At 34.8% G+C, this 14,507-nt stretch overlaps 1 protein-coding gene across 1 annotated transcript; it reads right to left on the bottom strand.

The window, feature by feature from the left end:
* Positions 1-6,141: 6,141 nt before the first annotated feature.
* Positions 6,142-13,150, bottom strand: LOC145252370 (uncharacterized). Its single transcript, XM_080111768.1, has 5 exons — positions 12,553-13,150; positions 11,113-11,267; positions 9,686-10,764; positions 7,088-9,237; positions 6,142-6,960 (listed from the first exon to the last, which is right to left on the bottom strand). The coding sequence occupies exons 1-5, from the start codon at positions 12,872-12,874 to the stop codon at positions 6,629-6,631; spliced, it is 4,038 nt and encodes a 1,345-aa protein (XP_079967894.1). The 5' UTR covers positions 12,875-13,150; the 3' UTR covers positions 6,142-6,628.
* Between the last annotated feature and the right edge of the window lie 1,357 nt (positions 13,151-14,507).

Raw genomic sequence — 14,507 nt, 5'->3', positions numbered from 1 at the left:
ATTTGTTAGAAACATATTTTGTTCATTGATTGTTCTAAGTTAACCTAAATATTTTACTAAACATTTTTTCTTTCCAAACATTCTCTTTGTCCACTTTTCTGTAGCGTATGTATGTGTATGTAAATTTATAATACATATAATAAACAGATATATTTACTTTCAACAATACTTCAACAAACGGGATATATAAGATTTTATCCACAATTATTTTCCTTATCAAAAAAGGGATGGAACATCTTCCGGGGCGGGGGAATTATATCTTACTAAACAGAAAAACATTACCGACATTTATCTGGGAATCTTGATTGATGAATCTGCCAAAAGCTGAAATGAACATCCATCCAAAGAAACGATCAGAAGTCCCCGGTTACATTTTGCGACAGCTTTTATTTATCCTGCATACTTGCTATTTCACTGCGCCAGCTGAACGATTCCTAACCAGCTAAGGACTAGCCTGTTCCGTTTCTATCTAACTCTAATCTCTGTTTGTATATATTCAAACTAATCCCTGCTATGGCGTAACTCAACTTATCTTTTAACATGTGACTTTTAATCACGTTTTTCTGTCATTTTAAAAACTATGTTGTTTATACACCACATTCTTTACTTGATTGTTTCTAAGTTAACCTAAACATTTTACTAAAAATTCGTTTTTTTTTTTCAAAACATTCTCTCTGCATACGTTTTTCTACATAATATTGAACAAAATAACATTAATGCTCATTATCTAACATTTTAACTTTTTCATAATAATAGTTGATTTTCTTAATCAATTACCAGCAAGGCAACTCGATGTCGCCCGGCATAACCTAACATCTAAAAGGAGTAGAAATGATATCCAAGCATGTATAAATCTCGTCAGCTAGCCACCAGTGTGTTGCGATTTATAGTGTCACCTACAAATCCAAGTGCTGAATGAAAGCTTCGATAGAAACTTTTCGCTTTCCTTCTTAATCTTTCTCACAGAAGAAACGTTGCTAGTTCATCTCAATTCTATCGTTACTTTTTATGGTAGGTACTCGCCTGCGTTCGAAGCAATATATTCCCTGTATAACGTTTGTAACAGATACTCCTTCATCTACAACAAGTCAAGACTTTTTTATGAACATTATTATTGTTTTGCTAACTGTTATGTAGAAAGGGGTATGCAGAGATAATGTTTTGAAAAAGTGAATGTTTGGTAAAGGTTAACTTATAATCAATCAAGGAATCAATGCGGTGGATAAGTTAAAATAGGATTTTAAATAACAACTAGAAAAACGTGATTCAAAGTCACATGTAAAAAGACAAGTCGAATACATCTGTACCTAAAAATAAACTAAAATTCCATGAGCAGAGTTTCTTTCCTAGAACTGTCTGTCTCTTGAACAAGATACCGTGAGGCTGCTTTCCAGTTGCCTATAACATGTTCTTTCTCGTGTATAATGTAAATGTTTCTTGTTAACACATCCTCTTAAATAACTAAGACGAACTTAAATCCCGCCATTACTGATCATCATGAAGTTATTGCACCAACTACCAAACACTTATGAACCCGTATCCCAGAGTGGTCTTTCATATTGATAGGTGGTGAGTTTTAAGTTTAAAAACTACGAAAGATTTAGTTTTACTTATTTCAAACAACTCTGGCAAGATTATTCTTAAACCTGGCAAACAGCTTTTATCTTTTGTTACTTCGACCCGAATGAGAGATTCCACAATGCTTTGTGTGAAGCTTCCATCAGTAAAAATACATCCTGTTTACGGAGAACTGTCAATAAATAAACATAAAGAATTCCTCATGATAAATAAACTATTTTAAGAGTTCGAGATTGCATAAATTCGGAAAGAACTCTGTGATACAATCTTGGCACGATAAACAACGGAAAAAGAAAGTAGTAAATAATAGAGGTTTCCTGGCCAAAATATAACGTAAAAGAATGATCGATATCTCATATCTCTTAAAGAACGATGCAATTTGGAGAACATATTGTCTAAATAGATACGCCAAGTTAAAATCAATGTATATATATATATATATATTGAGATATATATTTATATATATAAATATATATATATAACTATTTAATTTACTCACATAAAATTAATATACGAAAGTATAGATTTATGTGTGAACTTTAAGTATTTACTTCAAAAGTGCTCAATACGTAGGTAGAGCTAGTTAGTAATTTATAAAATATATGTGGCGATTAAGCTACATTGAATATCCACTCTAGGACTCCTCAGGCTTATGCGCACATAAGCCTGAGGAGTCCTAGAGTGGATGAAACGCGGAATATTAAGTATAGCTTAATCGCCATATATATATATTATAAATATATATATATATATATATATATATATATATATATATATATATATATATATATACTAGAAGGCCACCCGGCGTTGCCTAGTTGTAAAATACGCTTAAATAAGATATTTTGATTAACACATATTTCGTATTTATTATTATAGTATATTATATTGGACCCAATATATAGTAATGATTTTACAAGTTAAAAAAAAAACGATTCGTGCACAACCACCAAGAATCGAAACCAAAATGAAAATGTTTAGCTGAGGATTTGCTTTTCCCTTCGACGTTAATGCCTGAGCAATGAAGACATGCTTCTTTTCAAGGCTAAAAATTAAAGCATAAATCAATATCTATTACGTAACGCATGCATATTTGTAATGCCGTCGTTCGATCTGCACCTGACAAATTCCATTTTTTTTTAAATTTTCACAGTTTTGCACCGATTTCCCCCGCATAAAACACAAATATAAAGTTTCGCATGAGTTGGTGGACAATTTTTTAAAACAAATATATATACGCATACATAAATATATATATAGAAAAAGGTTTTTGGTTAACATAATTTTTTTACGCAAATATTACACAAGTATGAATCATGTAGAATATCTGCATGAATATAATTACACGTAATGATTAACTAGAGATTATCATCCCATAAAATACGAAGAAATATAATATAGACTTAATCTGATTGTTTAAAAGAATATGCAAATCAGCAGATGAATGCACATTGATGACTTATATATAACAACGTTGTACTTCGGGACAAGATCAAAGCGTAGTATCTGTTCCTCAGATGCTGCACTTCAATTTCTTGTTCTCTGTCAGTGGAGGAGAAATCCTTCACGACTGAGACAATTTTTATTTCTGTTCCTTTTCTCCACGTTAAAAAACGACCCTGGTGTCTAACTCTGTCCCGTGGGGAGGCATTGTAAATAGGAACAAAGTTGTACTTTCTTTTAAATAAATGGAACAAAGTGTTTTTAATATGAATATCAATTCACACCAAAAATACAAAGGCATAAGAGCATATATATATATATATATATATATATATATATATATATATATATATATATATATATATATAGGTAAAATGATAAAATTGCTGTCCTAGAAAAGACGACATGATTCCGTTTCCGTTTGATGAAAACCGGTGTTCTTTTTTGTTGAATACTATGTATAAGTTAGCCAGTTGTGTACAAAGCTCAAGAACGATTAGACCATTCTATCATGGTTGAAAATGACACAATGTTCAACGACCGAAGTCGAAGATACGCTGCTATACAACTCATGCTCTATACAACAGGACCATTGCCGGCACCCTTAAAACGCTGGATTGCAATAAACGTCCTCAGAGTGATGCAAACAAAGTTTCTCACCACAATCTTTGGTGTGGTTTCAAGTGAGGGCCAAATTATGCCATCTCACATCTTTGAAGTCGGTTTGAAAGTTAACACTAATGTGTACCTGGATGTGCTGAAGAGTGTGGTGATCCTCTGGTGCAATCAGATAGCCACTAGCAGCATTATTCGGCGTCGGCCACAAGTTAAAAGAGACTCAGGCTTGGCTTCAGAAGGAGTGCTACGACTTTGTGCCCTTTCTCTGTTTGATATTTAGCATATAGAGTACTCAGATGTGTGGAAAAAATTTAATCGGCTTTTATCCGGAAAAAAGCACTATTAAGGAGTCAAAATTGAAAAATTGGTACGTCTAGGATAAGCGGATATATATGGCTGTCAACTGTTTCACGAATGCTCATGCGTGAATCGTTCACATGACTGATTACTTATCTAAAGAATAAGTAGTTTTTAAAACACTTTTTAAAGATCGTATTAAGTGGCCTAATGGTTATCGTACTTGGTTCACTGTCCTTGGATTTTGCTCGAGTATTTTTTTTTACTTACAACAGGTAAACTGTTTAGAAAAAACATAATACTCACTTGCACATGCCTAAGTTTCTTTCAATTTTTTCTATATTTTTAAAGGAAGTTAACGTTACGTTTAATAACTACCGTATTTGTATTTGTAATAAATAAGATTTCTGCATTAACTAAAATATCATAAAAAATAAAACGCGGAAGCTTTTGTGTAGTTTAATTGCTATATATTTTTATAATATGCATATATATATATATATATATTTGTATGTATATATATATATTTGTATGTATGTATATATATATATATATATATATATATATATATATATATGGTGATTATCACTTCTTGACAGAAGAAGACCATCTTTTCCTTGCCTTATTGTTGATTACTCAATCGTTTATTGTTGATTACTCAATCATTTTCATGTATTTTTGAAAATATTTTTTTATTATATACACATATATACACTTATACACACACACACATATATACATGTGGGGGTGTGATCACGGTGCATCAATTCCTATTTTCTGCTCTTACACAGTCTGTTGCAAAGGTCACACTTAAACTTAGATTGAGGGATGTACACTGATGCTGCTCTACTGTGCACGCTCATATGACGCTTCAGGCCTCCACTCGATTTACAGACCACGGAGCAAAAAGAACATCTGAGCCCTGCAAAGTTTTCCCCATCAAAGAAAGATTGATCTTCATGCGAACGCTTGTGGCTAGCCAGGCCAGCTCCGGATAAAGTTATTTTACCGCATAAATCACAGGTGTGGTTATGCATGACATCATCCGACAGACCTGATATATCTGACAGAGTTTTCGTCCGGATATCACGCTTCATTTTTGCATGCTCATATTTTTTCTTTTCAAAACTATCACAGCCATGATAGACCAAGGAGCACCACTTTTTACGATCATTGGAAGCACTTTCCCAACTGAATACGTCAATACCAAGAGCATTAAGATTATCTTTGATGTTATCCTTAAAGGGTTTCCTCGGTTTATGTTGTGGACGCTTTCCTTGTGTAATTTCACTATAGGACAGGCGCTTTGGCAATCTATAGTCGTCCATCCTTGTCAGATGTCCAGCCCACCTCATCTGGCTGCAAATAATCAACTTCTCGATACAAGGTACATCAGCCCACATAAGAACATCCACATCAGATATAAAAGTGCTCCACCTGATGCCCAGAATGTGTCTCAGGAATTTCTGGTGCACTCTCTCCATGACTTTTATGTGTCTACCATAAGTTGTCCAGGCCTCAAGCGTAAAGCAAGGATGGTAAACTACAAGATTGATAGACACTGATCTTTGTATGAATAGTTATACCCCTGTCAGACCATACTCGCTTCTCTAAGCCACCAAAAGCCTTAGTGGCACGCTGTATCCTATAGTTTACCTCAGCATCCAGGGTTCCATCTCTGGCGAGAGTACTACTCAAATACACAAATGTGTCAACCACGGCAAGTCTCTGGTTGTTGACAAAAATATTTGTTTCCACATACAAACTACTTAATCTTCTTAAGACTAATAGTAAGCCCAAAAGACGCACAGGCCCCCGAAAACAGATCCATGATACCCTGCATATCCCTCTCACCATGGACCACGAGATCGGCGTCATCCGCATAAAGTAATTCACGAACCAGGTGCTGAAAGGTCCTTGTAGAAGCATGAAAACGACGAAGATCAAAGACCCTACTAGGCTATGGGCCCAAAGGTCAAAATCCCTCTAGATTTTTGATTCTGTGACCTCGGTTGGGGGTGGAAGAAAAAATGGTGTCAAATGAATGCCAATAGACTCCTGAACATCATATTTTTTTTTCACAAGCACAAATGTTGCGCATTAATGAAAACGGCGGCCATATTTAAAGATGGCCGACAATCATCAAATAGAACATTATGACTTGCTTAAACCTTAGTAGCACACAAACCGATAACAATACAGACATCTAGTTTAGCACATTTTATTCCCAATTTATTTCTTCATCATTTAATACATAAATATTGGACTTAATATATTTACTATGCTTCAAAATAGGGAATATTTTTCTAAAAAAGCTTTTTTCAAACATCTTATTTGAAACAACTTCAATCTTTTCTGTGGATAACTAAAGAAATAGATTTACATTTTGATATTTCTCATGTAGAGACACCTATAGTCTACCAATATTATTAGTCATACAAATCTATTGCTATATTTTGTATGTAACAAGGTCGTTTAAACCTGAGGTAGAGCTGCGATTTTGTGTCATTTTTTATACACATCAACTTGGTAAAATATACAATGTTTGTCAATTTTCATTAAAAAGTATTTTTTTGAATCTATGAATAATAACACAGATTTAAAGGACAAAAAGGCATTTTTAATGAAAGTTAAACAAACAACATGTTAGTAAATAAGATCATATATGCTTTTATTTAAAACTGATCACTGCTTATGCCACTTCATCATCATCGTCGTCGTCATCACCATCATCAGTGTCATCATCATCATGTCCAATGTTTTTACTAATTTTATAACAAGAATCTCTTGCACACTTGCACATATCTGTGCATGGGACCCTGTTTTGGAGACATGTACAAATGTTAACGTCTTTACAATGACTTTTTTTACATTTGGCAGAGCAGTTAATTAAATCCATTAAACTGTCTGGAGCAGGAAGAAGATTCATCCAATGGATTACTAAATCTCCATTTTCTATCTTCCATCCATGACAATCAGGGGATGGTATATCAGGATTTGCATGGAGGCTCCTTTTATAGACACCTGAAAAAAGAAAGAAATTAACATTAATATTGAATAATTTTCATCCTTTCTAATAAGCAAATAACAATGAAACTCCATATATTTAATTTTTACATATAATTGGAAATTAAATATTTATAAAACGTACCTGCTTGATAGTTAGCTCGCTTGATGTGTTCACTCAGGGCATCTTGATTTGGAGGCATTGTGATTTCCAATTTTCTTTGGAATCTAAACATGTTGTATCTGGCTTCATTAACACTTGTGACATTTTGTTGGCCATACAACCTGCAAACAAACATTTCCAATGATTTTGCTGTGTCTGGTTTCACATAAAATTCATTACCAAGATCACTGAATGCGTAACAAAACTCATTCTCTCTCAGTAATAAACTAAGTGCTTTCTTTTTGCCCTTTCCGTAAAATGAACTGACACTATCACATCCTGTAAAACAATGTAGACCAATCAAGGCTTGACTGACAGACTCTCCAATGTTGTCTTTTATCAACTTGATGTCTATTGTTCGCAAATTTGTTCCTCCTCCTGTGTGGAAGTATAAATGTGCGGGAATAAGATTTTGTAAAGAAACTCCAATTACAAACACATCGGTATCAGGACTCATAATGATTACATCCGTACTAGTGTTGGCTGCAAAAGAAGCATGCAAATAAATCCGTGTATCAGCTTCTTCTTGTGAGCTACAAAGTTTTGTCTCTTCTAACCGGATGACAATATCACTTGCCTCTTTTCCAGGTGAGAAGGAATGACATTTCTTGTTATGCGCCAAGAATACCTTCACTCCTCTAAGCTCTGATGTTGAAACATTAGACCATGTTTCATCCAAGAATTCTATTAAGGACTTTTTATTCTCTCCATTTGAAAGAAATTTCTTCCATTGCTGAGGAAGGAGCTGACCATGGATTCTTATCTGAGAGCTAGTAGCAGCTCTTTTATCCCTCTCGATATTTTTTATAGAGATCTGCTGGTATGTATCAGTAACAAAATGAATTTCTTTAGAATGATTCGATTTTGCCCTGTTCACTAAACTTTTCAAAATAACAAGAGCAAGATTAAGAAATGTTTTCTCTCCTTGTAATTTGTTCAAATTTAATTGGTGTATCAGCGACATACCATCCACTATATATATGCCACCTACTATAGGGTTCTCAACAATAGGATTGTTAGCATGGCTTTCTAAAGCATGAAGTAAGTTTGCTTTATTAGTTTTAACCAACGATCCATGTGAATTTGCAAGGGACAATGGTAATGGACCTAAGGAATATGACAGTAATTCTTGAAGATTAATGTTCCGGATTCTACCAATCACAACCAATCTTGCTAGGAGATTTCTATCTGCTTCCAAAGTGATATCCTTTCCGTGGACATGATGATTTGATTTTTTAGACATACTGGAGAATGTTTTTAAATTCATTCTTTTCATCGGGGCAAAAAAATCAACTTCTCCCGTTTGTAGACGCTGCCCACAGAAATTTTCAAATTCTGATTCGCCCCTTGCCTTAGCAAATTGCAGATCATTTTGAACATCTTGTGTCGCAACTAATCCTGATGCAATATGGATCAACTCAGCTGGTTCATACTCAAATGGATTAAACATACTGTTTACTGTGTCTATTATCTTTCCAATAGCAAGCTTATCATGTTTCATCCGACTGTGTAAAAGATCTGATCGTGTTCCACTTCGTTCTCCTTTGCCAGCCATAGTTTCACATTCATGGGTAATAGACCCTCTCGCATGATGGGACCATATCCACCTGTTGACGGCTCTCTTGTTTGTGCTGAAGCCTGTCATACCACCTTTTGTTTTTGAATCACGATTAGCAGTTTGTTCGATGGTTTGGTCACAAGGAATTTTAGCAAAGGCATTTGAGCTTCTTTGAACAGCAAAATCTCCTCCAATGCATTGTGTATATATCACTGGATGAGTATTAGCGAGATTAGACATCTCTAACCAGTAAACTGGAAGGTATCTGCTATAATTTACATGGTCATATGCAAACACCCAAGGTAACATCTGTCTAACACTTGCCAAGTGAAGTTCCCAGTTTGACTCTCGAATACCTCTAAGGAAAAGTAAAAGAATTTCTACAATGTCAATATAAGAACTCCAGAATGCAAAAGTTTGCTTTTTGTTGCCAACCTGTATAAATTCTTCATAGGATGATAGAAAACTTTGAAAATGTTCTCCCTTCAGAATTTCTTCATACTGAGGTCCTGGGAATGATTGTGACAAGGATGTCATTAAATGCTTCACTTTTTCTGCCTTTTCTTCAGGAATGCTGTTTTGTCAAACGCATATGCTGCATTGCTTCGGCCACTAATTTATGGGCTCTAACTGCTCTGTTATAGTGTCTACCTGTGAAAACTCCATTTATTGAGCCTACAGCAACAACTTCTGATTCTATTAGAATATCTTGAAGCCCGGCATCACGAAAACGCTTTCCCAAACACCCAAGAAAGGACATTGCTGTATGAAAAGCACCAAGTCGAATCACCAATCTCTTCATGAAATATGGATTTCTCCATCTAATTAATTGTGCCTTTGAATAGATTGCTTGATCCATTACAATAACAAGAGACTCTAACTTGAGTTGATCTGCAATGGCAATGCTTTTTTTTAGAATTGTAAGGACTGTATCCATTTCTGTGGGGCTAACATCAATTACGGGTAAATAACCTATGGTAGATTTTGATGCAATCTCCCTTTTGCACAGGAGTTGGTTAAACCCAGTCCAAGATGGTAATATAATTTCACTGCCGAATTTTGTGATATAGTACGCTATATCAAGTTTTAGAGAATTTTGCAGAAATACACGATCTGAATGAAGTGAAACATGTTCAGCAAATGGTAGTGGGCCATCTTTTCTTCCACCGGTGTATGTAGCCAAATTTACTTCTGGTGGTTCCAATGTTCTTTTCCGTGTTCTTTTGAGTCCTTCTACTGCAATCTTAGATGCACACGGTTCGACTAACATATTTTGTATTATTATCCCAGTTGTGTTGTGTGTTGTTCCATGTCCAGATAAAGTTTCCTCACCAAAATCATTATTGTCCCAGACCAAAGTTGTTGGAATACCTGCCTGGATGGTGGATGGAATAGAATTTTCTCCACGATTGATTTCAAGTTCAGCTAGTGCTGTATCATGATTTAAAACCACCGAATGAGAAACACAATGTCCCAAACCATTCAATAAACCAATCACTTGGGCAGATCCAGACAGATGGCGTACAGCCATACCAAGTGATAAATGTTTTGGCATTAATGTACGTCCGTTAGAAGACAAAAATATAATGTCTTGTGAAATAGACAAAATCTTTCTATAGACGGATGCAGATATGTCCATTATTTTTTCTGTGCACAAATCTTCAGATGCCCCAACTATCCATGCAAGAAAGTTAAATAAAATATGGGGCACCATCTTTTCAGCCTCCTGCAAATTTAATGTTTCTGCTGTTGGCGGCCATAACGAAGGAGGTTTTACTTGTTGAATAATATTTCTCAGATCCATAGCTGTTATGTACAAGTTAGAAAGAGGATTTGGATCTGAGCGTACATGACTTGTTTGTTGGTTTGTGTCATTTTCTGACGACTCTGTTTCACTTGGAGTTGTGGTATGTGTTTCCTCATGGAGTACTGTTTTTTCCTCTACAAGAGAAGACACTGTAATGTCATTTACATACACGATGTCACCTTGTGATCTCATTTTAGGAGTGATGAAGCATAATTGAGGAAATTTTTTCATTAATCTTTGTTTTAAATATCCTGTTTTATATAAATGCGCATCAACTCCATGTGTTTCTTTAATCTGTTTGACAAACAAATCTTTCAATTTTTTAAGTCTCATGATTTCCTTGTTTTCGATAATCCTTGTTTGGACTAATTTCGCAAAGACCTCAAATGCTTTAGCATATGAAGTTTGCTCAGAGTGTTCGGTTTTGGTTGGTTTGGTTAAATATCGAGTGAAGTCACGGTAACATGAGTTATGATATTTCACTTCGATTGCTACACAATCTTTATTCCTTATTTGCATGAGGAGTGATTCATTTTCATTTTCTTCTGCTGCTCGTTTTAAATTAGCAGCTTCTATTGTCGAACATCTGACAAGTTTTTCCCTGTTTCTTTTGCCAGATCCTTTGCACACTATAGTTTTTACTTTTTTGCATAGTATGCAAACATCTGGTAAAATATGCTCTGATCTAGCTGGCAAAGATGGTCGATCAAAATTGGAACGAAGAACCCGTCTTTTTTTAGCTGGTGGATCATCATTTTCGGCAGTAGTCGCATCAATGTTTTCTTGAGATGGGGACCCTGTAAAAATAAATATATTTAGGAGTTTAATATGCATTTGAAATAACAAAGTATATGGAAAAGTTCAAATTAAAAATATCCAATCATTATTTCATAAATCCAAAACATTTCATTAAAAATTTAAGATTTTTTTTGTATAGTGCTGATAAAACTTCTGTGAAAAAATTGTATGTTATTAATTTACATTCTACAATTAAATCGTCTGGTGACTCCTTATTAATCGGACCAAGGGATGTTTACAAAATCATGCAATATATTTATCATTGGAATTGGTAGGTAAATTCAATATGCAATGCACTTTATTTTACTAGTGAGTTACCACTTATCAAGGCTAAAAGCCACACGAGGATAAAGGTTAATGGAATAGATTGTCAAGTGACTGATTGTGGAAGTGCTAGAATCAAGAAATGGTACCATAGAAAGTTGTATCTATATTTAGAATCATAAAAGAAATGAAACATTTCCAGATTAAAACCAATAGCTAAAATTATTGAAATTATGAAAACTGTTAAATAGTAACAGCATTTGGCTAAGAGCAAAGTGTACCCTTTATTCTGATAATACAGGTTATCTTTTGTTTCAGATTTGTGAAGGAGAAATCTTTCTAAACTGAGGCAATTGTAATTTTTGTTCCAATCAGAATACATTTTTGGTGAACTAAATTTTACCCACAATAAAACCCTGTTTTGTATCTATGTTCTCGTGGGGGAGGCAAGTAAATAGAAATAAACTCTAGTTTTTTTTTTTGTTTTCTTTACAAGTGAAATTTTCTAAAACAGATGCCAACTTTTATGTACATATTCAATTGTTTGAAAAGATATTAATGTAGATTAACACCCTCATTTAAATCGCTCCCTCCCCCGAGAAGAAAAAAGATTGTACAACTTAGAAGTTTACAAAAAAAAAAAAGAAAAAAAAAAAATTAAAAATCAATTAAATTGAATAAATATATTTTAGAATTTAGAGGTGTTGACCTTTTTTCTAGTGAAGATAAATTCTGTGCGTTTTTTTATTGGGAGAGGAGGGGGTAAATTACAATCTTGGCACTCAGACTTAGGGTTAATGGTAAAAAAAAATTAACAATAGTCTCCAGGAAATGGAGGATGATTTTCCATTAAATTTATATACGAAATGTTACTCTAAATCCATTTTTTCCTACCATAAAATTTTTCATGCTGTTCAGTTCACACGTACTTGCCTAAGTGAATAGAGGGAGTATAAGAAAAATTGTCTCTTTCCAAATACGTATCAATAAAAATAAAAATTATTAAAAGCTTAAACTTACCTTCGAAAACGTTATCAGTATTCTTTTCTAGTTTTTTCTGAATTCTTTCAATTTTCTGATAATCCGTGAAACGTGCATAACAAGTTTGGTGAAACCCAAAACGAGGTGGTATTTCAGTTGAATCACAGCTTAAGTCAAAGTTTTTCGCAATTTCTGCTTGTGGTCCATGTAAACCTTTCCATTTTTTAACATATTCTAAAAAGCGCGTCCATGTCTTCACTGAAAAAGATCTAACATTCAATGTTTTAGTTGGAAATATGCACATAACGCACTCTTTTTTGTCTTTGTTTACAAACATTTCTTCTTCACTGGAGGCAGCCATATTGAATTTTTAACTCGCACTACGATGATTGTGATTGGTAGATTGTAAGGAGTAAATAAAAGAAGTATTCTGAATGGCTACTTTTTTGTACGAAGGCAACTTAACAGTTAGCATTTTTTTGTGCATTAAAATTAAAATTATTTATTAATGCACCATAATCTTGCTTGTGAAATTTTTTTCCATGTTTCTTATGATTTTATACATATTATATCCAAAAATCATGCCCACCCCTTTTACATCTCATTAAAATTAAGAATTTTCACTCTGGGCCGACGGCCTATACCTGTTGTTCTGAAACGCAAACAAACACCTAGAGAACATTCCCTAAAGGCATACGATAACATAGTTGCAAAATAAATTGAAAAAAGTGTAGGTGCTAGGATATCACCCTGCTTCACCCCATTGTCAACCGAAATGGGTTCTGATAGGCACCCGTTGAAGTTCAGGCGAGCCTTCATATTAGTGTGGAGCTCCCTGAGTAATCGTAGAAACTGAGGTGGGCATCCCAACTTCCCCAGAGTTATCCATAGGGCACTTCTGTTCACCGTATTAAAAGCCTTAGTCAAATCAACAAAAACCTGATAAAGCGGAGCACGGTGTTCAGTACATTTCTCCTACAACTGCCGAGTAAAGAAGATCATGTCCGTGGTTCCTCTGCCCGGACGAAAGCCACTTTGGCTTTCTGGAATGACGGATGGACAAATATACTTTAACAATCTATTTGAGTAGAACTCTGGAAAATACTTTGCCAACTGCTCCCAACAAACTTATCCCACGATAACTTCCACAGTCGGCCCTGTGCCCCTTTCCCTTGTACAGTGATATAAGAATTGCATCAACCCAATCCTGATGGACGGGAACACCCCTCCAGACATCAGTGATAAAATGAAGAATTTCATGAACAAGTTTATCACCCCCATGTAAGAGGACTTCCACAGGAATACCATCAAGCCCTGGAGCTCTCCCAACGTTCACTTACTTGATTGCATCTCTAATTTCATTCTCAGATGGGAACACAGACATTTCATGGATAAGCTTCTGTTGTGATAAAAATTCATTGATGACGTCCTCATCAACATTAGAGGGGTTGTCAAAGAGATCAGAATAATGCTCGGTCCAACGAAGGAGAATCTTGTTAGGATCCTTTATAAGGGCAATTCCATCACTTGAGAGTAGGGGAGATGTAGATAGTGTTTGAGGACCAAAAGCTTTTTTTAAGCAAATGGTACATGCGTTTGAGGTCTTTACAATCAAAAGCAATCTGGATTTGGTTGGCGAGTTTAGCCCACCACCGATTCACTTGGATATGATGGTATACCTACTACCTCAGGGAGATGAACGCCTCTGCCTTGAATAGTTTCAGGTCACCCTTGGGCAAGGTGTAGTACGTGTTAGCCTCCCTCTCAACTTCTATATATATATATATATATATATAGATAGATAGATAGATACATATATACATACATTCATACCCACATACATGCATACATACATGCATACATACATGCATGCATGCATACATACATATTTGCATACATATATACATGCATACATACACGCATGCATACATAATGATTGCAACGTCTTGTCAGACGAGTGCCACTCCCTCAGACACAAAGTCCATGAGCCCAAA

The sequence above is a fragment of the Euprymna scolopes genome, chromosome 29 (assembly GCF_053919585.1).
Source record: "Euprymna scolopes isolate OS-2025 chromosome 29, ASM5391958v1, whole genome shotgun sequence".
Taxonomy (NCBI): Eukaryota; Metazoa; Mollusca; class Cephalopoda; order Sepiida; family Sepiolidae; genus Euprymna; species Euprymna scolopes.
The sequence above is the reverse complement of the archived record's forward strand: the minus strand, read 5'-3'. Positions and strand labels throughout refer to the sequence as shown.